General features: G+C 43.3%; 1 protein-coding gene across 5 annotated transcripts; it reads left to right on the top strand.

Annotated features, from left to right (window-relative positions):
• Positions 1–576: 576 nt before the first annotated feature.
• Positions 577–21,253, top strand: rusc1 (RUN and SH3 domain containing 1). Of its 5 annotated transcripts, XM_033640233.2 has the most exons (13): positions 577–711; positions 2,559–5,908; positions 9,235–10,056; positions 11,157–11,279; positions 14,035–14,111; positions 14,290–14,307; positions 14,564–14,738; positions 15,061–15,166; positions 15,307–15,353; positions 15,431–15,933; positions 16,031–16,266; positions 16,727–16,894; positions 18,842–21,253. In XM_033640233.2, exons 2-13 carry the CDS (start codon positions 2,686–2,688, stop codon positions 19,005–19,007), a joined length of 5,664 nt encoding a protein of 1,887 aa, XP_033496124.2. In that variant the 5' UTR covers positions 577–711; positions 2,559–2,685; the 3' UTR covers positions 19,008–21,253. The 5 variants fall into 5 exon arrangements, with proteins under 5 accessions (XP_033496124.2, XP_078027703.1, XP_033496126.2 ...); XM_078171577.1 differs by lacking the exon at positions 14,290–14,307; XM_033640235.2 differs by lacking the exon at positions 9,235–10,056.
• The last annotated feature ends 4,897 nt before the right edge of the window (positions 21,254–26,150 follow it).

Raw genomic sequence — 26,150 nt, forward strand, 5'->3', positions numbered from 1 at the left:
ATTTTTGTGAGTTTTTTTAGGCATTTTTTTTTTGTCTTTTTGTTGCCATTTTGTGTCTCTTTGTGTTTGTTTTTCCCCATTTTTGTAGTTATTTTGTCTCTTTGCAGTTCCTTTGCAATTCTTTGTTGTCTTCTGTGTACCTTCCGGACTGGTACATGCGAATTTGTGTGACATTTTGCAGGTGAAGGCCAGGGGCTCCCAGACACCTGGGGCCCTTAGGCCTGTACCCTATAGGCCTGTTCAGTAATCCATCCATGATGGCGACATTGCGTACAATTGTAAAGAATTAAAAGATACATTAAGAATATAGTCGCCTGATTAATTCATAGCAATAATCAGTACTAGAAGCACGTGAGGTTTGTAGCTTATTAATTAATTCCCTTGGAGACAGACTAAATCCATGGATCAGCTGCAGATAGGATGGTTTAAGAGGAATTAGGGGAAATGAGTCTCTTCTCTCAAAACTAATTCTCTGAAGGAGGTGAAGTTGAAAATGACTCAAGATGAACTGGATGTGATGATAAGGCGTGTAAGGGGTGTGGTTTGGTCGGGTTGGGGGGGGGGGGGGGGGGGATGGTTTGTTGGATGCTCGCGAGAAGACAGATGCTGAGGCTGTTAACGTCGGGGACAGAGATTCACATTCACACGGACTGGGATGTGAAAGAGCCCGACGAGATGGAGACCTTCATCCATCTTTACAGGAATCTGATCGTGAGTCGAGCCCTGATTTATTATCTTATTTTATATGTCTGTTTTTTATAAATCTGTTCTCAGTTGAAGCTGCAGGGTCCCGTCGGGTACGCAAAACCTCCTATTCCCGCACGGAGCCTGCGTAGATGAAGAAACATGCAATCACGCTTTTAACAGTTATGTTTATTAAATAGTCTGCAGGTTATATGTTTTATTTATAATCGGGTTAAACTGGGGTGTAAATATGTGTAATATGTGAGTTATAATAGGGGCGGATGGGCCTGTATATCAGGGCGATGCGGCTGGAGGTACCCCCTCCTCCCTCTCCTCCTCCTCCTCCTCCATCCTCCCTGTCTCCATCAGCTCTGTGGGATCAATAAATGCAGGGTAAAGACTGCACAGGATGGGTTAAATTACATCTGATGATATGCTGCTTTCTGTTGTCTTACTCCAAGGCTCTGTTGGCTTTATTGGTCATTCCAACGAAGGCCCAGTGTAAGCAAGCAGCTGGGTGATTTATATTCCTCAGTGATGTGAAGGACACTGTGCAGGAATATATGAGCAATTGCCTTCGGAAAATGGGCTTTAAAAAGGCAGACTCGGCGTTGCTCAGTGCTGCTGCCTGATTATTTCATGCTCCAGTTAGATGTTGAGTCGTTGCTCTAGGTACAGTGTTTTTTTGTGTTTTTTTTTGTAATATAATGGCAGTTCTTTTGATCTAAATCTTCCTGCCTGCTTGTGAGGATGGACTGGCACAGATGGAGAGAGCTTGGCTACTGTAAACTCATGAATATCAGTGCTCAGTGAAGCCGAACATGACTGACGATGATGACTGACAGTTATTAAGATATAAATTAGCTGACAATTATTACCATGGGGATCATTTGTGTGATATGTGTGTGGGTGTGTGTTTGAATTTGAATAGAAAGCATCTAAAAAAACCAAGGAACTGATACAGGAGATGAGAGACACCTTGCAGAAAACCTCCTGTTATGTACGTCTTCAAGTATTGGTTCAACCAAAAAAAGGCAGCTCAGCGTTTCCCAAAAAAAATACTGTATTGTTCAACAAAAGATGGGCTGCAACTAGCTATTTTTTTTATCATTATCAGCTGATCTGCTGATTATTTTCTAGATTAATCAATTGAGCATTTCTCTAAGATGTCAAACATAGATGTAGATTTCAGGGGGGTAGCAGAGGACTTGTATTTTGACTAAATTAAAGACATTTCCATCATAAATTGATGCAGAAAAGGTGCAAATCGGTGCATAAAAATTCACCAGAATGCAGGAAATTAAGTGTTTGATGCTCAAAATTCCCCCCCAGTATGTGTCGTCGCCCCCCCGTGTTGACAGAAAACCTACACCCTTGATGTCAGAAAAAAAGTTAAACATGACCATCACAGTTTCTCAAGGTGTCATCTTCAAATGTCTGGCCAACAGTCAGTCAAAAACCCAAAGATATTCAGTTTGCTATTGTTAAAGACAATAAAAACAAGCAAATCTTCACACGTGAGAGGCTGGAGTCTGTTAATATATTTGACATTTTGCAATTATCAATAATGAGTCAATTTTATGAATTCACTAATTCAGCTTGAATTATTCTCCTGAAGTGGTGATGCTTGATAATATGCTTTTTTTAACAGGACTGTTCATATCACTGCTGTGTTCTCCCAGAACTCGGGCTGTGATAATTATAAAGCAGAAAGCCCAAAAGCAATTGAGTTTTAATGAATAGTCCAGATGATGGGTTTAACTTCAAAGACTTAGCCTAACAGGAAAACATGTGTGGAAGCGAGAAAACGGTCTTTGCGGAGCAGAATGTTGCTTGTAGTCCTTATTCACTGTGTGTCTCCTTTGATGTTACAGGATCTTGGGAGTCAAGCCAAGATGTGACCGTCACGGCGCGTCATAGTTTGGATCTGTCCTGCCTTTACAACACTTGTTTCTATAGCAACAGAAATATCAGAGCATCCTAAAAAGCCTCATTCCCACAATGCAGTCCTCTAGCTGCTCCTCTCAGCCCCCAAAGCCGCGGCGCTTTGACGCCAACAGGCGGGCCAATACGGTAGCTGGACCAAAGTCTCATGGCCCTGGTTTCCAGAGGGAGGATAAAAACATGAACACAATCACCACGTCCTCCCCACGCCGGGCTACTAAAGGCCCCGCTGCACCCACCAGGACCAGGGTGGGCGTGCAACCCCGAGCGCCAGTAAGTCAGTCCAGGTTTGGCTCACAAAAACAGGGTCCCACCATCTCCAAATCTGCTAAGCCCAAACCCAAAAGTGCTCGTGCATCAGCTGCAACCAAAATCGCACCAGCAGCCGCTCCACCTCCGCTTCCCTCTGTTCTCCCTCTTGACCCAAACTGCAACGAGCCGAGCCTCCCGTGTCTGTGCTGCGATGGCCGCTCCCCGCAGGACAACAACAGTATGTTTAATCATAACCACAACAACAACAACACCATCTCTATCAGACAGCAACTGCAGCTACCGCCTCCTCCGGCCCCGTTGCCCCAGAGGCAGGATGGGAAAGGGGCCAAGGAGCAGCCTCAGCCTCCCTCCCAAGCAAAGGCCCAGCTGGAGGCCTCCGCCCGTCCTGCTGCCAGTCTGGAAAATGAAGGCAAGAATGCAGACAAAAGTGCTGATCTAGACAACAAGAAAAATGTAAAAGTAGAGGACGAAGACGACGAGGAAGAGAGCAGTGGGGATATTGACATTGATGATGATGAAGAGGAGGCTGACAATGATGATGACGAAGACGATGATGATGACACCCTGGTCCCCTCATGCTGTGACTGTCCCCCCTCCCTCCTGGAGTTCTCGCTCTCCTCTTCTACCTCCTCATCCTCCACTTCCATCAGCTCCTGCTCTGATCTGGAGTCTGACTGTGCAGATCAATCCGCCTCCATCTGCTCTTCCCACGACCAAGACAATCTATCTGTCGCTCTGTCCCCCAAAGAATGCTCTCTCCCACAAGCCCCTGAATGCCAGCCTCCTGCGCGTTCGCCCCCATCCCTCCCTCTTAGCCGCAATCCCTTCGTCTTAACATCGCATTCCCCGATTCCACCTTGCTCCCCAGATGAGGGCTACCCCTCCGCCCTGGACTCCCCTTCTCCTGACTATTTGGGAGTCAAAGGTGATTCTGAGGTCACAAAACTTGGTTTGCTTGACTTCCTAGAATCGGTTGGGGAGTTTGGGAAAATGGAGCGCTTCAGCCAGGTGATTCAAGTGGCTCGTTGGGATCTGGAGGGGGAACAGCACTGGGATGTTCTGAGGGATCGGCTCGATCACCTGGATCGCTTGGAGAAGGTGAACAGGGAGGTCAAACTGGCCTACATAGCCAGACTCCATGAGAAAGGATTTGATCTTGGAGATCTGGAAGAGCAGGATCTCTCTGATGTCATGGACGAAATGGGCAACATCGACATTCCATGGAAGTTGTATAAAAGCGGCAGAGGAGCGATGGGAGACTCTCAGGAGTTCTCAGATGCAGGGGTCGACCTCACGGCTCCTTCAGACTGCGAGGATCCTCTCGCTCCAGATTCCCTCACCCCTTCTCCTGTTGAGCCGCCACCTAGACCCCCCAAACCTCCAGCGCGTCACGCCAGCGTCAGCTCTGACCTCCACACCTACATCAATATCAGCAGGGAGACCACCTCCATGGCCGTCTCCACCTCTCCTACACTGTCTACCTTCTCCCCAAACTCCACATCCCCAACATTCACCACTTTTAGATGTGAGAAACCCCTACCTCCATCTCCACCCTCTATTCCTCCTCTCCCCACCTCTAAACCAGTCCCTTACCTCACCCTTTACACCACCCCTTCTCCACCCCCAGCTATCCCCACCCCAACTCCTCCCATCCCTCCCCCTCGGAAGCGCCACCTTGCCAGGAAGGAGGCCCAGCGGCTCGCTGCTCTTCAAGCCGCCGAACAGGAAAAGACCCCCCTTTCCCTTCCTCCTCCCACCACACGTCCTCCACCTCTGCCTCCTCCGCCAGTTATTTCAATCTCCTCCTCAACTCCACCTGCCATACCACCTCCACCTGCCCTGCCTCCTCCCCCGTCATTCCATGCTTTAGATGTAGAGATTCGGAAGCTGTTGATGCTCGCTGGATTGACCCAAGCTGAGCTCCTCAAACTCAGCCCAGAGCTCGGTGTTTGTGTTGGAGGGTTGGAGGACGAGGGAGATGGAGATCATGTCACCTCGTCCAGGTCTGTGGAGCCACATGAGTTCAGACTAAAAGAGAGGGAGGAGAAGGAGTTTGACGGATGGAGCAGTAAAGGCAAGTTGGATGGAGATTGTAGAGCAGATATTGCTGAAGAGGGCAAAAAGAAAGAAGACAGCACACAGAGAACCACCTCGTTCACTGAGATGGCGAGGAGAAGGAAGAGGAACAGCGGTCTGACCTCCGACCCTTACTACAGCACTGGTTTTAGCAATACACATGAAACTAAAGCAAAGAATATGAGCTTTGAGTCTTTCCGGTATCCCTCCGAGGTACCAGATTCCCCTCCCCCTCCTCCTCCCCCGCCTCGCCCCTTACCACCAATCCCCCCATCTGTGCCCCCCCACAAAGTCAGCACTCTCCAGGCTAACTCTGCACAGCCTGAGCGATTTGATTGGCTCATAGCATTCACACCTGACTGTGATAACCCACCGCAGCCTCCACCGCTGGCAATGAGAAAATCTCATGTGGAAACTCAAAAGAAGTCCAGCTCATCAGGGTCAACTCCGGGGTCAGCTCCAAAGGTCACGACTTTTAAAGAGCTGCGCTACCGCAACAAGAACGCCTCGCCCCAGACAAAGGTGATCACCGACCCAGACCCTGACCCCACAGTTATCACCCCAGATCCAGATATACTGTACAACCTGAGGTGGAGAAGAGAGAAGCAAGGCGGCGACGGCAACCAATGGGAGTACACCTCTCAGGCTCAGGCCTTCTTCATGCAGCCGCCCCCAGCCCTCACCTCAATGGCTGCTCTGAAGGAAATGCTCCAGAGAGCTGACGAGGAGGGGAGACAACCGGAGCTGTGCCCATCACAGAAGATTGGCTGTTCGGTCAGTGACAGCAGCCTGTGGACCATGGGCAGAGAGTGGGAGGGTGAAGAAATCAAGAGGGAGGAAAAGGAAGGGAAAGAGGAAGAGGAGGAAGAGGTGGAGGTGGAGGTGAGAGGACGAGCCGATGGAGAAAGGACTTTTGAAACAAGAACTTCAGGTGAGTATGATTTATTATGATGATGCTAATGATAATAGAGGCAGTTAAGTTTAATGACATACTGTAGGGAAGGGGTCTGTGTGTGTGAGCGCGTATTTAGTGTGTGGGAGAAAATAAACACTTCAAAGTAGCTCAGTGTAATTTGGACGACACAACAAATCTGGGCTGGGCAGATTGTGGAGAGAAGGAAATGGAGACAAACAGTTCACCGTCTCAGTGATGCACAAATAACACCCTTGGACGATACAATAGAGACAAACAGAAAACCAAGGGTTGACTCATTTATGGAAATGATATATATGGATAGCGAGCGAAGAGATGGAGGACGAGCATGAGTCACGGAGAGAGACATGATGCGTGATATGATGGATAAATGATGACGAGGGATAAGCAGAGGGTGATTGCAGACGAACAAGACAGTGGAAGCTGCAGAGAGAACATGAGCAAGAGTGAGAGATGGAGGGATAAAGACAGTGAGGGGAGTGAAGGTAATATGAGGAGAAAGAGGAGGTTGGAAACTTTCCAGCCAGTCTTTCCTGCACTGGTTATCAAAGTGTGATGTCATCACTGCCTTATTCAATTATTCATCCACTCTTCAGGCCAACGGGAGGGGGATAATGGAGTGCCCACTGAGCTCACCATCTTAATCTACCTTCTTTCCACCTTTAACTTCTCTTTTCTTTCTATCTGTTCATCCTAAAATCTTTTTCTGTTCCTCCTCTTCTGCCTCTTTACTGGTGTTAAATCCCATCAACTTGGGATGTTTATATGCTTTTCTCCTGCTGTCTATGCTGTCTTTCCGCTCCCCCCACCCTCGCTCCCTAGAGTGGCACAGCTAGCTAAGATCAAGTTACTTATCTCATATTAGTGCTGCAGCAGGCTACATAGACAGTAAGGGTGAGATTGTCACAGGGTTTTATGTTGGATTTAACCCCCTGAAACCTGGAGCGACATCACTTTTCTTGTGCTGCTTTCAGACACATTTCGCAAGTACTTAAACCTTTGAACCCCGAGCAAATTGGTGCTATTTTTTAAAAAAAAAAATATGGGAAAAAAGGCAATGAGCATCTTGGTAAGAAATGTCCAACAAATTGCAAAAAGATTAATTGATTCAGAGAATTATTTAAATAAAAAAAGACTAAGGAAAAAGAAAAAAGCTCTGGCAAACATGTATTTATAATAAATATTATTACATTTTAAAATTATGTTACAGAATTTTTTAAAATAATTTTAAAGCACTTTTTCTAAGTTATTTCCTTGTTTGAATGTTTCTAACTTTCTTTTTTTAAAACGAATTTTCTTTTTTTTTCTTTTTATTTCTTTTTTTTTTACTGATTTCTCACAAATTTTTCAGGTCATTTCTGCTTTCGTTGCTCGTTGCTTTCATTCCATGTTTTTGAAAGAAATCAAGCCAATTTGTGCAGCTTTCAAAGGGTTTAATCACTCGGATTTTCCGCCAGGCGGCCTCTGATTTTATTGGTAAAACTAGCTCTCTGATTGTATAATTAATTGGGCATTATTCCATAATTTAACCTTTAATTTTTTTTACTATAAAAGTCACTGAATTACTGTGAGCTTAGGCGTAGATTCCAATATTTAGAACGTGTGCATTTGTCCCTCCTCCCTCAATAAAAACATGAAAGTAGCAGAGGACAAAATGTAAGATATTTACACTATAAATTGATGGAGAAAAGGCTTAAATTGGGGTATAGAAATACACCAGAATGCGGAAATTAAAGATATACTATGCAGGATTTGTCTAAACATCGAAGTTATCCCTCTCAATCATCACTTATGACCCACTGGAGTCTGTGGTGGTGCATTTTTCTGCAGAGACTCTGCCCTCTGCCTGTATTTTCTTATTTTCTTCTCATTTTCTGAGGTGATGATGTTTTGTGGGCGGGCGTGTACCCCCATAGGGCTCAGGTGAGGTCGGGGCTTTATAAAAAGGTAGCAACCAGACACCAGCATAAGGCATGTCAGAAACACAGCACCAAAAAAAGGCAAATATATGCAAGAGTGAATCTGGGGTTGGCTTTTACCTTCACATTTGCTGGTGAACATGCTCACAAACAGTAGCTGCATAGTATACCTTTAAAGGTCTGATGCTCAGACACTCCCATTTCTTTTTCTTTGCCCCCCCCCCCCACCACCCCCACCATTGTTAAAACAAAACCTACGCCCTTGCTAATGAGTTATATGCTGCAGAAGTGCCCCCCTTCAAACCAATGCAACAATCCAGAAATAGGTGTGTACACCTTTAAGAGGCTAAGGGGCGGGTCTTAGCACATGGACCAATCAATGTGAGCTTGTGCCAGAAAAATAGGAAGTATCATGTGTTGGTTACAGTTCAAAGACAGCTCAAGTCTTACTAAGGTATGGTTGCTTTCTAGCTCATTTTATAGCCTGTAGCGTAGCAGTCTGTCACAGGTAACTGAGTGTAATACTGGAAACTGTTGTTGCCACAGTCTGTGACTCTAAAACAGAGGCAGACACGGTGATTGAGCAGGAACGGACAGAACTCTGCTGTCTGTTGACTGACTCAGCATTACACTGTATGCTGTACCGCTGGAGAGGGGAGGGGGGGGTGGGGATGGGAGCTGGAGAGGGCTAGAAAACTAAAGGCAGAGAGGAAAGAGAAGGTGATCCAGAGGTGATGATGGCACGCAATGCAGTAAAGTTCAAAAGCACACTGTGTTGTGTTGCACTCAGTGTTCATATCTCTTAATACAGGCATGAAATGAAAGTGAAACCAGATGCCGTGAAGAAAACCCACGCTGAAATATGATGAATCTTTGCGATTGATGGTGGCATTTTAATTATGGTGTCACTGGTGAATGAGTGCTTGATTGACAGGTTGAGTATTTGGACTGTGCAGCTGTGTGACTGCTCACCAGTTATTCTTTTACAGCCGCGGTATAATTTCCTGTTGTGTCAAACCCTCCTAAATGACAGACTGTGGTTATTGCTCTTCATAACTCAACTCCATTGACTCCCATGCACTGTCAGTGTGGAACTGTCAATCAACTGTTTAAATACTGCATTACTGCATGATGTTACATGATGATGATTTCTGCTGGAATACACTCATGAATGTGCATTTTTCTCTCTCGACAGACACTAACATTTTCTGCATCTCTCTCTCCTTCCCATCTCTCTGCCACATGTTTTTGCTTTAATCCTTGTTTTCTTCACCTCTCCATCCCATTCTGTTGTTTCCATTGTTTGTCCATGACTCCGCTTCGCTCCCTCATATCGCTTTGCTTGTGCGCCTGCCCTCTCCGTCCTGACCCCTGCAACTTTTGTGGCACCTCTCCAACAAGTAGTTTCCTCCCCCCCACTGTCCCTCGCCCAGCCCTCCCAACCCTACTTCCTCCACGCTGCTCTCCCTCCTCCCTACCGCCCAGGCTACTGTAACTCCCAGCCCGTTGCAGATCCCAGACCCCACAGCCATGTAGGCAGGGAGTCCACAGACGGACGATGTAGCACACAGTGGGCACCTGCTGCCAGCTCAGCTTCTATCCACAGAGATGATTCCAGCACTGAGATAAGCTCCGGCTTTAACTATGAATCCCTGGCTGATTTTGGTGTAGACTCTCCTTGTGATTTTGGGAATAACTATAACACACACTTTGCATCTGACTCTATCTGTAATTTTGATTCCCTCTACTGCAGCGACTCAGAGACACACACCAAGTCACCTGTTAGTGGCCCCACAGAGGCTCCAGGCTGCACCACCCCGTATAAGAACATAGATGTCATGATGACATGTTCAAACAGTGCGAAGAATTCACTGTACTCAGAGAAGCACTCACACGCAGACCACAACAGCAACAAGGCCAGGACATATAAAGAGCTTCCCCCTCTCCCCACATATTACCTGTACCACCCTAAAAACTGCCCGCTGCACAGGGGTGCCCCTCCTCGCCTCTCCCCTATCGGAGCCCTCTCCCCTCCCCAGCGCTCTGGAGCGCCCCCTCCAGGCGCCGCAGGCTCCTCCCTCAGCTCCCCGCTTTTCCCCCGCTCTCACACCTTGCCTGCCCTTGCTGCTCCCCTCTACTATCCAAACCTCTACCCTCCTATACCGCCCAGGGCGCCCCCCCTACCCCCAAAACTCTACCAGGCTCCTCCGCAGTCACGCGTGGCGAGTAAGATTTCTCTCTCTCTTCTCTCTCCTTACTCTCCCTCTTTGTCTGACATCTGGCTTGCATGTCTGTCTGTCGTACTGTCTCTTTCTGTCGTTTTGTGCTCTGCCCTGGATATGGTGGCCGTCACACTTCTGTCACTTTTTTATAACCCGTGGGATCTGCAGGTTTGAAAGAACGGGGTAACCATAGCTGTTTTATGTATCAGACGACGGCTCTCTGCAGGTCATCTGATACGTCTTATCTACACTGTCCTTTCAAATCTGCAAAGGGCCTTCAGAGGGGTGACAGCTGTTCCTGTCAGAAGGTGGCCAGAGTCAGTCTCATCACTCTCTTTCTCTTCGTCTTCCTGTCTGTCTGTCTGTCTTTGTGTCGGCCTCGTCTGGTCTGTCTCCATGTTGTTTTTGCACGGTGTGTTGAAATGGACACATGCATTTCATGCCAGGCACAAGCCAAGTAGCTTGTCGATGATGTTTTGTGTAAATAATTTTTATTTAGCATTTTTTATCTTGTGTGCACATGTAGGGCAGTTTCAGAGTAATTAAGGTCCACTGCATCCTGTTCATTAAATGAATGTGTGTATTTATATAACCAGGTTATATAAATCCTTTTATGTGAACATCACACTGGACACAACACCTGCCCTTAGCACATGTGTGTAATTGTATCTGACCTGGCTGATGTGGTAGCTTTTACAACTGTTTCTCACCCCCCCCCCAGCTCTGCAGTTTCTCCTGTGTATGCTTAAGTTTGTATGAGTGTGTGTTTGAGTGTGAGTCTAGATTAATGCATGGGATCCTGTTTATCCCTGATGCATACAGAAAGTTGTCCTCACAGACCCAGATGTTGAACGCTCACCACAGTAAACAGATATTTACAGGATGCCCTCCTCACACACTGTTTGATGTCAGTAGTACCATCTGCTTCTATCTGCCTACTCCAGTGCTTCTCATTGCTTAATTGCTCCTACTAATAACACTAATATTTTAGTTATGGTATTTCTGTCCGTGGTGATTCATTTTGCTTCTGTTGAATTTGTTTTTTTTGTTGTTGTTTTTTAAGACCACTATTGTAAGTAATAGCTCTTTCCCTGTCGCTGTCAGCTGTTCGCAGTGTCTCATTTGCTGGCTCTGTACAGAGGACAGAGACGTCCTGGATGGGCGAAGATGTGAAGCATCCAATGAGAGGTCTGGGCCTGTCCTCTCTGTGCCTGCAAGAAAAAAAAGGTGTGTGTCTCAGCTGTGTGTGTTCACTGGGGGTGTCGATCGGTAAATGATCAATAATCCAGTATTATCAATGCAAAGTGAAAACATCAATACAGATTGTCATCTTAAAAAAAAACAATGTGTAGGATTTAGGGGTATTTAGTGGCACATAGTGGTGAGCATTGCAGATTTCAACCCGCTGAAACTTCTCCCAGTTAGAATCCTTTCAGTGTTCATTGTTCAGGTGGTATTTACCGGGAGCCAGATTATCTGCAGAGGTCTCTTCCTCTCCAAAAGAAACAGACCGGGTGATTAAAGCAGGTGAAAACAGTGAACAAATCAGCTTTACATTACAAATCAGTCTTTCTGTGACGCTGCTCATCGTGAAGGGTCCGACTGCAATGTCCTACACAAAAAACATGGGTGGCCCTACCTAGAATCAGTGTTTGGTTTGTCTGTTCTGGGCTACTGTAGAAACATGGTGGTGCAAAATGGTGCTCCCTATGTAGATATAAATGGCTCATTCTAAGGCACCGAAAACCTGATCGTTATTTTCAGGTGATTATACGCTAAAGAAAATATATTTATTATAATAAATTCCATTTCTGCCAGTATATCCCCCTTAATCCTGCACATTAAAGACACGCCTTTATTGTTAAATTGCCATGACATGTCTGTGTCACCATTTCAGTCCAGCACACTTCCTTCCTAAACATCCAAACAATGCTAGCAAGCTGTTTTTTTCTACGATTGTTGTGGCTTAAAATGCCTGATTTCACTGCAGGGTTTCTAAAAAAATATTATGCATATTACAGTTTTTTTAGGCCTTTTTCTGCAGTGAAATCGTAGGATTGAAGTGCAGAAAAAAAAAATTGCAGAAAATTGCCAAAAGAGTTTTGAGCCTTTTTTTTTTATAATTCAATAAAAATCAAAGGCAACTTGTTTTGAGTTTAGAAAAACCCCACTGTTCTTAGTTTGTGATTTACACTACACCAACATTACCACTGATCATGCATATTGAATCTAACTCACTCTGATTCTGTTAGCACCTACAATAGATCTGAATGTAACAGCATCTGTCATGGTAATTTGTTTTGCCTGTTGTCAACACGTTCAGCATTCTTCTTGTGTGTTTTCGGTGACGTTGAAAAAGTGTTTGTCTGTCAGTGTCATTTTTGCTCCACCACAGTGATGTACACAGTGCAAAACAGTTTATCCCCGCTTTCATGCTGAACATCAGGAAACTGCCTTGCACTGTCTTTAGCAGTGATACTTCAAATCAAATCAAATCAACTTTATTTATATGGCACTTTTCATACAACAGTAACACAAAGTGCCTCACAGAAGTTAAAAACAACAAAGATCCAAAACAGAAAACAAAAAGAAAAGAGAAAACCCAACCCTTCCACCCAACAAAAAGCTATTTAGCTCATAAAATTGAGTTAGTAGCTAGGTAAGAATGATCTAAAACAGAGACATAAAATGCATCAAACCTATAGGCTAACTAAAATAACAAAAGATAAAGGTTAAATGAGATAAGAACGTAAAAAGAGGAAGGGTAAGAATATAAAAAATAAATAAAAAATAGATAATAGACGGATAAATTGGTTATAAGAGGAATTTAAAATAGATAAATAAAGAGATCAGTTAAAAGCCTGATTAAAATGATGAGTCTTGAGCCTCTTTTTAAAAACATCAACAGTCTCTGCAGCTCTGAGGTTCACCGGCAGGCTGTTCCACAATCGGGGGCCATAATAATTCAATGGTTAAAAGGCCGGTGCCGGAGGACCTCAGGGTCCGCGAGGGTTGATATGGTAAAAGCAGGTCAGATAAATAAGAAGGCCCAAGACCGTTAAGACATTTAAAAACTAATAAAAGAACCTTAAAATCGATCCTGAAGCGCACAGGGAGCCAATGCAGCAATTTTAAAACTGGTGTAATGTGCTCCCGCCCTCTGGTCCTCGTCAGCACTCGTGCAGCTGAATTCTGTAATAATTGTAGATTTGAGATACTCTTTATGGGAAGACCAGAGAGCAGGGCATTACAATAATCTAACCTACAGGAGATAAAAGCATGCATCAGCACCTCCGTGCTGGCCTGAGAGAGAAACGGGCGGACTCTGGCTATATTCTTAAGGTGGTAGAAACCTGCCTTTGTTATGTTTTTAATATGTGGAATAAAACAGAGCTCAGAGTCAGAAATCACACCCCAACACAGATTGTGTTGGTTTAAAATCCTGTAGTTTTGGTAAAAGTTTCTTGCTGGTAAATGTGCGTCTTCACAACTAGAAACAAGGAAGTGCGTTTGGTGCTGTTATGCAGGGGGACTGCTATGATAGGTGAAACTCACAGGATGATTATTGCTCATATTTGTAGTTAAACTTGCAGCCATTTGACAAAATTTCAAGGTCAAGCAGAATTCACAGGGATTGGTAGGGATTCATTTGCGATAATTGCTGCTATCACAAATTATGAAAATATCCCAGAGGGGCTGGCTGGTGGCCTAGCACTAAGCAGACAATGGTTAACAGCCAATAAAAAGACAAAAATGATGTCTCAAATTGACTGCAGGTCCCTGAATTGAATCAAAATCATATTGTGGCAGACTTTGTGATATCTGCAAATATCTTATCTCTGTCCAAAGACTCGACAAAATATCTTATCGTGATGAAGCGTGTGATAAACACCCCTAGTGTTCAGCTGTCTGGCTGTGTATTTCTGACCCTGATGTCTGTAGCTCTCACAGTTGAACTGAACACTGTTGTTCTTCCCTGCAGCTCTTGTCAGTGCGGTCAGTGTGGCAGTGGAAGCCATCTTGGCCCAGTTCAGCTCTTCCAGGACTGTAGTTCAGAAGGTTAGTCGTGGCTGAATTTACCAGTGGGATTTTGAATTTTGTCTTCTTCCTTTTACTATCCAGAAAAATCCTGAAAAAAATCTCATGTTGTTTTAAATGAATTGTTCATCTCTGAAAAATGCTTTCCCTCCCTTCCTCTGTGTTCTGACTCTACATATTTTGTTGTGTCTCTCCTCAGTCTCTCTCAGTTAACAAGGTACTAGAATATACTAGAACAGATAACCCAATCTTGTAGTCGTAAGAATTTCTTTGTAAACTAACTCCAACCCCCCAAATCATCTCTCATCACATCACACCGACCCTTGTCGCCCGTTTCTCTCCGACCTCCATTTATGTGCCCCATTTTCCCTTCCTCCCTCTCTCTTGAGTCATCCTTTCTGTTCTATTCCCCTGTCCCTCCCTATCACTGCACATCGTCCTCCTCTCCCTTCCTCTCCTCTCCCCGTCCTCAGGCCTTATCAGGAGACAGCACCATAAATCCATCTCTGGGCCGTCTGGTGCTGCAGTGCCTCTGCCCTGCCCTGCACAGCTTGCTGACCGACGGCTTGAAACCCCACCAGAGTGACCTGATTGCAGGCAGGAGGCCAAATTCCGCCTGGGGTCTGGTCCAAGCCTCAACTAGGCCAGGTAGCACACCGAGGATTGTCTGAAAATTAGCATTTATAGACTTGGATATTCATTTTTTCCCCCCCCTGATTGATAATAATAAGCCTGGGACTTTGTCTGTCTCGTATTTTCCCACACATCAGTCAATACGTGTTGATTTTAGTGTCTAAAGTGCTGAATTAAAGGAACAACAGGATGCAAGTATTGATTGGTATATGAGTGCCAAGTTTTACTGCAATTTTTTGCTCACCCTGTATGTTCCTCTGTTGATCCCTTCCTCTCCTCCTCTTTATATATATATATATGTATATTTTCTGCTCTTCCTCTTAATCCATTTTTCAAGGTCCTAAAACTCAAGCATTGTTCAACCTACAAGATCGTGTTGGAGAGCTGCCGCAGCTCAGACAGAGCAAACACAGGTTCAACTCTTTCCTCCTTGGCTTACTGAAGTGAGTACTGGCTCCTAATCCTCTCTGGTCTCCTCAAGCTCAAATCACTTGTTAAAAAAATCGTTTTTTTACTCTCACTTTATTAGAACACTTGCACTTTGTATCCTCAGTTTTCCTCTCCTCTCTATTTTTTCTTCTAGCACCAAGCTCCTTGATTTCTGGCTGTCTCACCTTCAGTCTTGCAGTGGTAAGTTTCCATCACTTCCATCTCCTTCTTGTGGGCACGCATGCACGTACTCTAACTGTACTCTCTCTTCCTCTCAGATGTGCTGGAGACATATTACCGTCCCACCTCCTTTATGCGTCTGTCCCTGACCACCTGCCAGCCTCTGTTCGAGGAGCTGCTCCTCGTGTTGCAGCCTCTCAGCCTGCTGACCTTCAACCTTGACCTGCTCTTCCAGCACCACCACTTAGAGCCCGACAGTCACAGTCCAGAGATCCCCAGTCCACCCTGTCAGGATGCTGCATTCCCACATTCAACAGAGGGGGCCCAAGCCAAACTTACAGGCTGCAGATACATCGAAAGCCTATCAGAGGTGGACTTTGGAAGCCGAGAACATCGGGCAGCCAAAGAGAAAACATCACCACTGGGTAATCCAAAGAACGTAGGATCAGGGGAGTCGACACACAGCAGCGCTGCACCCGTAAAGGCTTCGGTCACACTCGGGCAGACAAGTCCTCAGCTGCTGTGGGTGCAGGAGAAGGAAATCGGAGACTTGCCTCCTCCTGATGTTGAGGAGGACAGCCTCGCTCAGCAGGCAGGACAGGTGCTCACATCTGTGTGGTCGTTCAGTGTTTCTAGTCAAATTTGTTTTGTGTGATCCTGAAGGGCTGACTTTTTTTTTTTTTTTTTTAAATTCACAGGTGATCCAGCAGGGATGGGGGGCTATGATGCGCTGGGGAGGCAGACTTAGTCAGAACCTGGCTGAGCTGAGCCTGAAGAAGGAGGAGATGAGGACAGATCTGCCGGACCTCCAGGCCCAAGCAGGGAGTGATTTTGCTCCAGTCAGCGGTGGTGCTCAGGTTCCCTGGGGTCTGGGGCGGCTCTTCGGAGCCTCGAAAAGCCCCAACAGCCCACCAGGTCACACACCACCAACAAGGTTAGCCAGTGAAGTGCTGATCCAGTATGAATCAAGATTCTGTTACTGCATTGCCAATTTCTCGCCTCAAATGTTTTCAGAAATATATTTCAGCTTAGTGTTTAACTATAATACGAGATTGTTTGTTACTAGCCGGCGGCCATTTGCATTATGTCGCTGTGCAGCATAGTGCATCTACTGTACCTCTTAACCAAAAGTGAATATCAAGCCCGTTTCCACCAATTTCAAAAGTATTTGTGTCTTTCTACTGCATAGACAGCCTGATTTGAAAAAAAGACCATCTTTCCTGTGGTGAAATACGTCTTTAAGAAACCCTAAAGCCATTGTTGGACTTCACATCGTTCCCTGCATGGTTAAACCACATGAACCGTAACATTCTGTGATTCCTCTCTGCCCACCTGTCCCACTCCCTTTCTCTGTTTATCCATTCCCCTCGTCCTCTTTGTGTCCGTCTCTGCAGGCGTCCCTCTCAGTGGCTGGCTCCGGGTGTCACCGCACTGACCCGAATGGTGAGCAGCAACTCCACCCCGGTAATAAGGAGGGCCCCGGAGCCCCAGGGAGAGAGTGAGCCAAAGTCAGAGAAAGACACCGATACACTGGAGATGAAGGACAAACCCAGACCACTCAGGTACAACAGACATGACATGATAGGGATGGTTATGAATTTATGCATTTTGTCGGCCGAGGCACGATGAAATTGGGTGGGGAGGGATACGTAAATCTCTTCCCTTCACTAATGCCAGATTTTACTTTTACTGACTTTAAAAATAACTCATCCTTTAATATGACCACAGCTTAGGGGTTTGGCTCACAAATTCATTCACACATTTGCAAGATCACATCCTAATGTCTGTATTGACACATCTAATCTTCACTGTAATTTAAATACAGTTAGAGTACATTTTCAGACTCAGTAACACGTGGAGCACCTGTTAGGATCCCTCATGTTAATCCTCACTGGACAAAAGGCTCCTTCTGTTCGGGGATCAACATGTGGAAGTCCTTATCTGACTTTTAGAAATAAGAAGCATGAAAATAAGAATTATTTAAAAATACAAAAAACATTGCATTACTCTACAGTGTATACAAACGAGAAAGGAAAGTTTTCGAAATATAGAAAGATATGTGTATTATGCTACAACGAACAACACTATATATATTGAAACAGAAAAATAACTAAGAAATACATACATGTGCATCATATGTTTAATGTACATGCAATAGTAGTGTAAGAACAATGAAAAGAATATTACACCAATTATTGTACAGTTAAGTCAGTATTGCACAGGTGAAAAATAATAAATCAATACGGGAATTATAACTGCAGATGGGTTAATTAGACCCAAGGGCCAGTTGTGTTTTGTCTTGTTGAGTTTTTTTTTCTTTATATACAGAATTATTGTTGAGTTTGTGTTTTGTTCTGTCTCTTGTGTATTTTTTATTGAGTTTTATATATTTTAAAGGCCTGTCTAGGGACGAGCATTGCAAATTAGCTTAGGCTATAAATGCTGTAGTGTGTGGCATTGTTTTATGGTACTGTAGGCCACACACTTGTCCCTATACAAATAAACACTAAATAAATAAATGTTAGGCATTTTGAAATAGAAATTGATTGGCATGATGGGAAAACAATGTTTTAGTTTGCAAATTTCAAACAATAGAAACTATAATTTTAAGAAAAAGGGAAAAAAGCATATCTTCATCCATGGCCTGGGTGTGGCATTAAAAGAAAATCAATTTGGGGTAGAAATAAAAGCATATAAAGGAATAGTGTGTAGGATTTAGTGGCATCTAGTGGTGAGGATTGCAGGTTACAACCAGCTGAAACTTCTCCCATGTGCCAAGCGAGAACTCCCGGTTAGAATTCCTTCAGTGTTTATTGTTCAGGAGGTTTTTACTGGGAGCCGAATTATCTGCAGAGGTCTGTTCCTGTTGATTAAAACCTGTAAAAACACTGAATAAATCAGTTTTATGTCAACACATTTTCCAATGCTGCTCATTGCTGAGGGGCTGCTGACTATGGTTGCCAATGTGAAAACACCAATGGCCTTACCTAGAGCCAGTGATTGGGTTGGCTGTTCAGGGCTTCTGTAGAAACGTGGCGGTGCAACATGGTGGACTCCTTGGTCATGGACCTGCTGCCTATGTAGATATAAACGGCTCATTCTAAGGTAATGAAAACACAATTGTTCTTATTTTCAGGTGATTATACGCTAAAGAAAACATACTTATCATAGTATATATTATTCCTGCCTGTATATGTCCCTAAATCCTACACACTGGACCTTTAAATATGAGCTAATGCAACCAGCTTTCCCTCCCCAGGATGTCTAGTTGTGTGTTTTTTCCTTTTAAAAACGACTTGACTTCAGCAGTGGGCGTAGGAGACACCAGAGACGCTTCTGTTATCTTTTTTTGCCTTTGAAAGGCTATAATTGGTGACTCACAAGCGATGCCTGCATTGTGACTCACCCAGGATTCGGCTACATCGCATGTTGGCGATGACGTTATTGTTTGTGGTTGGTGTATGTGTAGACCATTTAGGGCTGAGGAGATCTCTGCTGTCTGTCCTCAGGTCAGTACGAACGCTGTGTGACCACTCTGGAACGGGCTCGGAGCTCAGCTTCTGCAAAGGGGAGGAACTGGTGGTGTTGGGGGGAGTCGATCAGGACTGGATTCGCTGTCGTCAGGGAGACAAAGAGGGGCTGGTACCTATTGGCTACACCTCCCTCATCATGTGACTTCGGCACCATAACTGCTGCACTCAATCAATAATAATAATTTAAAAAAATCAAAACAAATATATATATTTTAGGCGAGTGTTGAGAGGTTATGGTGAGGCTCCACTACTCTAAGAAGGGATATTTCACGCTCGCTCTGTTCAAGTTTGAGTTGACTGCATAACACCATCTGTTCTGCTTTACGTGCATCAGGAGCAGTCTGCAGCCCTCTCCCTTCATGAACATATGGGAGTTTTTCTCCCCATCACAATCCATCCAGTTTGGTAGCATTAAACTAATGGATGTTAGCAGCAGGAATGCAGCAGATGGTGTGAAATAATGAAGTCAAATTTGGACCGTTTCATACTGGAAGACCTTTGATCTCAGAGTGAAGTATCCCTTTTAAACATCCTTTTCCCCAATTTCTGCCTCCCTTGTCAGCTGCTGATCTGAAAATGATCACAGGGGAATTTCCGCGCGGTCGACCACTTGCGAATTCTGGTGCTTTTCAGATCAGCGGCTGCCTGTTGTGAGGAGGCGACAGCCTGGTAGCAGCCGAGCTGACATCTCTAGCTGTCAGCCGTGGAGAGTCGCGGCTCGCAGGTTGTCGAGGGGAGAAAGCATGTGAGAGTAGTGGGGCTGTAGCTCCTGTTGCATACCGCATAGTAATGTAGTGACCTGTAGCTGTGTAGATCTGTGTTCTATTGACCTTTCACCCCTATTGACCTCTCACCTTATCGCCTGGTTCATGTGTGTTTGACATGTTTCTGCTACTATATTTGACTGTATAAATATACATAAAAAAATCTATATATAGGTATATAAATTGAGATTGATATTACCAAGATAGATAGAAAGATAGATGAACAAGAGAAAGCAGATAGTAAAACACAAGCAGCAGCTTCATACTGTGGTCACATTGAGGATGATTAAAACTCTTTACATCTGCAACTTTACTCACACATTAAGTGGTTGTCATACATCCAAAAAAAAAAAGTGTTTGTTTTAAGTATGGAAACCGATATCTTTCCTCCTGTGTGCTTCATGTATTGCCATTGTCTTGACATCATATTCATAACATTATTAGATTTAGCCTCATACCTTAAACACTGTATGTTACGTGCCATGAATGCTTTGAATGAATGCCGGAAAATATCTATCTATACATCCCACGCAGTCATAGAACATAATATCAGACAACAGCAATCTGTAGCTAATCTCTCCACTCGTCCAAAACCTCGCAGGGCCAGCATGTGTCGGAGTAAACACCTCACAAAACTATGCTCAGCTCTTGTTCAAACACTATCTGACCTTCAATTTAATGCAGTGAGAAAATCCCAGTTGTATGTAATTCATAAACGCTACTGTAAAGCCTGTAGGTCTGGTGGCCGGTCTTCACCTCGTACCTCAGCTTTTGTATTTATCTACCATGTTTGCTCATCATAATCATTGATATTAATGATAGTGGTAGTATTGGTGGAAGTGATATGTTGATTCTAATGTTGCTTTGTGTCATATATTTATTAGTTATTCTCTAGATTCTGTATTGATGACTATGCATATGGTTAAATGTACAACTTAAAGCCTTTTTTTTAGTTTGTTTTAAAGTCACAGTTTTGCTTTGATGTTGACACCTGAAGCATAAACTAATTGCTTAACTGGTGAATATAAAAGTAGGGATGGGAATCAAGAACTGGTTTCAGATTGGAATCGTATTCCTCCGAGCTCGTTCCTTTTATTGATACCGGCATGTTTTTCTTGCACATTGCAAAACAGTGATGTCAAACTTGTGCGTCCACGCTGCTGGAAACTTGCAACAACGAGGTCCAAAGTGTGGCTTCATTTAAAAAAGAGATGACAACAGTGCTGCTTGTAACGTCAGTAAAATGATCATTTCAAGTTCTAGCAATATGCTGGAACATCCTTGCACACAAGATGGTCTTAAATTTCCAGAATGCCATGCATTTGATGCTACATGAGTGCCACTGCTTCCAAACTGAGCTGCACGTCCATTACAGAGGGTAAATATCCTCTGTTATAATAACATTAGCGCCATGCAGGGAGGCTTGGTAAATTTCCTCTTTGAAAAAGAAAGCACTTAAACAGCGGAGCGTTGTCCTTAATATTTTCCTGCCCAGGGTCTGCAGATGATAATTAGCGATGTGGCTAATTCTGGCTCAATAGTTGTGTTGCGCATGGCCCCTGTTAAATAAACTAAAACTAAAACCAAGCAGCCACCCTAACTATGAGATAAAATAAAATAAAAATCATTTCCATTTTATAAAAAAGTAAAATACAACACTTATTACGCTACTGTCATGTGTGAAGTCCGGACTGATCACAAGAGGCCATTTTGGTCTGCAAAGATACATGACAGAGCTCATTGGCCTTCCAAAATGTTGATTGATGTTTTACTTCATGGACTGTCCTGGGTGAAAACTAAACATAGAAAGGTGGGGACACTTTCTTTCTGTTAGCAGCAAGCAGCATCCTCAAGGGCTGAAATACGAAGCGAAAACAGAAGTGCCAAAAAACTGCAGTTCCTCAAATGGCCACTTGAGGCTGGCTCTAAACTAAGTCAATCCCCATAGACCCCTGTGTTAAAACACCTGACTTAACAGCAGAAATAAACATGTTTGCAGCCAGGTGTTAAAAACCGTTTTGGTCTCTAAAGATAATTTCAACATTCATGACAATTGTAAATTTTTCTTTAGCTCAACTGTTTATACTTTATCAAGGCTTAAAGTTACGCATGATCAAGGGCGTGGCTGCTTTGAGTGACAGGCTGTCTGCTGATAGTGTCCTTGGCTTCTCAGTCTGATCCACCCCTCATTCCTCCACAGCTCCACCCTCTGGCTTCACAAAAACAAGATGGCAACGGCCAAACTGCCAGACTTAAGGCAGTCCACAAACCAATGGGTGATGTCACCACATTTACCTCCATTATTTTAAACAGTCCTTGACTAAAACTAGCTTGAGTCAAGTGAATGCCTTTATTTCTACTCTGTTTCGACACCTTGTTCAGACTCAGATAATATAACACTTGCGTTGATGCTAAAAACCTGTGAAGGCCTCCCTTTTTCACACAGAAATCAATAAGGGAATCGATAAAGAATTGCACTGATAAGCAGAATTATTGATGGCATTGCTATCAGTAGAATCTTACCAGTTCCCATCCCTATACAAAAGAGCCGGATGTTAACTAGTCCTGAAAGGCTGACACCGAAGGACCTCTATTTAATTCAGCAGGAACGTCTTGTTGCTTTTGATCTATCAGGGAAAGCTCTTCAAAGTTTCCTCGTATTATTGTGTCAATGCCATGTAGCATGACATTACCGTCACTATGGCAACAGTCCAGTAGCATTAAGTCAAACCAGTGCTCATAACTTGTAACTTATGATCACGATAAAATGCCATCAAACGGATGAAACCAATGTGCTTACAGGAAGTGATATCTAGACGAAGATAAAATATCAATTGACACATTTTGTTTTTGTTTATTTGTGAGGTTATCGTATAAATGCATTTGTTTACAAGCTGTTAATTTATTGGATGTACTATTTATTGATCTTGAGGTTTCTGAAAGGAATAGCTCTATCTGACCCATCTAGTGTCTCTCTATCTATCTGGGTTCTTTATGTGTGTGTGTGTGCGTGTGTGTGTGTGTGTTTGTGAGAGAGACTGTGCACATGGCAGCGTATGTGGCAGTGAAAGCAGAGATGAGTGTGAGCACATCGGCGTGTCTGCACATCCTGCACTTTCACTTATGTGTGTGTGTAAGTGTAACAATGAGATCTCTTCCTCCTCCTCCTCTTCCTCCTCCTCCTCCTCCTCCTCCTCTTTCTCTCTCTGGTGTCATGTAGCCTGTAGACATCCCTGTGTCCTACTATTGCATATAGTTCAGTGCCCCTCTAGTGTCAGTCACTGTCCACCTCCTGCATGTGCTTGTTTGTAAATACACCAAATAAAATGATCAGTATAAACCAAACTTGTGCTGCACTTTGAGTCGTATTTTTGCTCTTAAAGTCATGTTAGTCAGAGTTTATATGTTGAGCCATCGTGGGGGAAAAAGTAGGGGATACCCCACTGAGAAAATAGTTGCATAAATCACGTCCTGTTATTTGTTGCGATCTGAAATGTGACAGGAAACTACCTGCATGTGTCAGATTGCAAAGGAAGTAAAGACTCGGTAAAACACTCTAAATACCAAACTACTGATACACACTCTGTCCCTTTTATGTTCATGGAGGAGATTTCTATCACCTCTTTGTTCAGATCAAAAGATCCCAGGATGCCCTGGGATGTTGTGAAGGGCGTAAAGAGGAGAATAAATCTCCGGAGTGAGCTGCAGCCCTCCCCCATCTTGTAACCGTGTTCCTTTGATAGCGTCCTCCATTGTGGGTCATTATGGAGGACAACACAGTGTGAGATATACAATCTAACACCACTAGATAGCACTGTTAGCTCGAGCTGATTAAAATCACTGCAGTAACCTCCCAAAACACACACACACACACACACAGCAAGAAGAAGGCCTTACAGCCATGGGCAGATTATGAGACAATGACCCCCTGGGCACAGATACGTAAAAGGCCTCACCACATCGTCTACATAGAAGTACTGGGCTTCATTTTTGTTGTAGCAATTTAAGTCTTTTTTTGTGGCCATTTTGTGTTTTTTTTTAGGTTGTTTTGTCCTTTTTGTAGTTATTTTGCTTCTCTGAGGTTATTTTGTGTCTCATTGAGATCATTTAGTGTTTTTTTTTAGGTAATTTTGTGATGTTTTTTGGGTTGTTTTGCCTTTTTTTGTAGTTTTATTTGTGTCTCTTTGAGGTTATTTTGTGTCTTTTTGGTTGTTTTGCTCCTTTTTGTATTTATTTTGTCTCTCTTGAGGCCATTTTGTGTCCTCTTTGGTCATTGTGTATCTCTTTGAGATCATTGAGATTTTTTTTGTTAGGTAACTTTGTATCTTTTTGGTCATTTTTGTGTCTCTCTGGGGTCATTTCGTGATGTTTTTAGGCAATTTGATGTGTATTCGGTTGTTTTGTGTCTCCCAGTAGTCTTTGTGTTTCTTTTTGGTTGTTTTGCTCCTTTTTGTAGGTTTTTTTTTTGTCTCTTGAGGTCATTTTGTGTCTTCTTTGGTCATTGCATGTCTCTTTGAGATCATTTTGTGGGGTTTTTTTTTGGTAAGTTTGTCTTTTTGGTCATTTTTTGTGTCTCTTTGACGTCATTTTGTGATGTTTTTAGGTAATTTTATGTGTAGTTGGTTGTTTTGTGTCTCCCGGTAGTCATTTTGTGTTTCTTTTTGGTTGCTTTGCTCCTTTTTGTAGTCATTTTGTGTCTCCTCGTAGTCATTTTGTGTCTCTTATTGGTTGTTTTGCCCCTTCTTTTAGTCATTTTGTGTTTCTTTAGAGGATGGTTTTGCCCCTTTTTGTCATTTTGTGTCTCTTAGGGTCATTGTGTGTCTCCCTGTAGTCACTTTGTGTCTCTTTATGGTTGATTTGTCCCTTTTTGTAGTTGTTCTATGTCTATTTGAGGTTGTTTTGTGTCTTCTTTGGTGGTTTTGTGTTGTGATTTTGTACCTTTTTGGTTGTTTTTCCCCTTTTTGGAGTTATGTTGTGTCTCCTTTAGTCGTTTTGTGTCATTTTATGGTTGATTTTTTTTCCTTTTTGTAGTCCTTTTGTGTCTATTTGAGGTCATTTTGTGTGTCCATTGGTCGTTTTGTCTCTTTGAGGTCTTCTTTGAGGTAATTCTGTGTCTTTTGGTTGATTTGCCTCTATTTGTAGTCCTTTTGTGTCTATTTGAGGTCATTTTGTGTCATCTTTGTTTGTTTTGCCCCTTTTGTTAGTTATTTTGTGTCTCTTTGCAGTTCCTTTGCATCTCTTTTGTTTTTGTGTCTCTTCCTGGTCAGTTCGTGTTGAGTGACATTCAGCAGGTGAAGGCACAGGCACAGGCCCAGGTGGCCATAGTGCCCCTGACACTATGGCCACCTGGGCCTGTGCCACCTGGGCCTGTGCCCATTCAGTAACCCATCCATACTTACAACTGATACACCAAGAGTCTGCAGGGTTTAGTACTAGTAGACATAAAATGCTTTTATTATCATGGTTACAGAGGCAAAAAGTCTGAGCGGACATTCTATGGCATTGAGTTATAACTGCTTTTGATGTTTTGTTTTTCAGATGCACATTATCGGAGGCAACAGGCAAAGGTTACATGTCATGCAAACTAGATAAATAACTCTTTATGTGTACCTTTGCTATAAAGTTAATCATCCACTGGCAATAATGTAGTGCTCTTAGTTAAAAAAGGAAAGAGGAAAAATATACATACAGTATGTAAACAGTCAAAGAAATTGCACTTTCTTGGCTTGTTATTAGAAGCCACACTACTGAAAGAGAGCAGAAATTTAACACTGGAAAAACTAATTCACTGTCACTGATTGTCTGACCAATAAAAAAAACATACGCTCAGCTAAAAAAAAAAAAAAAAAAAAAAAAGACAACTCATGTCATTCTACAAAAAACTAATATACAATCATAGTCAATTTTAAGGACAAATGACTGATATATTGGTCAGCTGTATAACCTGTTAAAAACATGTTAGTAAAATGAAAGGTTTGATTATTATGTTGTATGTATAATCCCAATAGTATTGTCATGTATAATACTAATTTTACACGCTACTGCTGATAGAAGGAAAACAGGTCTTTCTCTCTCTCTCTCTCTATGTACATTCACATGAAACTAAAACTTATGGTAACTTCCACTAGGTGGATTAGCCCGATGCTCCTAGGATGAGAACAACCTACTATGCAACTGTACAGAAAAATGACCTCCAATCCTCAAATATTCACAACTAGAAAAAAAAAAAACATGACAAAGGAAGTCCTTATATAGTCCTTATCATAGGAGATATTGCTTTTAAAGACTGCATGAGTTCGCTTAGGTACATACACAAGACAACATGGCACTTCTACAGAGCATTTGGGGCAAATCTCTCCTCTCTTCCCCCCTTGGACATTCTGATTGTCAATGCTCTGGAGCAAAAAAACATTCTCAAAGGCAGTCTGAAGTAAACAAAACACTTTTTTTACCCCTCTCCCTCCCTTCCCCAGGAAGCAATACTGAAAAATAGTCAACAATAAACATTCCTATCATGAATA

This window comes from Epinephelus lanceolatus, chromosome 10 (genome assembly GCF_041903045.1).
Source record: "Epinephelus lanceolatus isolate andai-2023 chromosome 10, ASM4190304v1, whole genome shotgun sequence".
Taxonomy (NCBI): Eukaryota; Metazoa; Chordata; class Actinopteri; order Perciformes; family Serranidae; genus Epinephelus; species Epinephelus lanceolatus.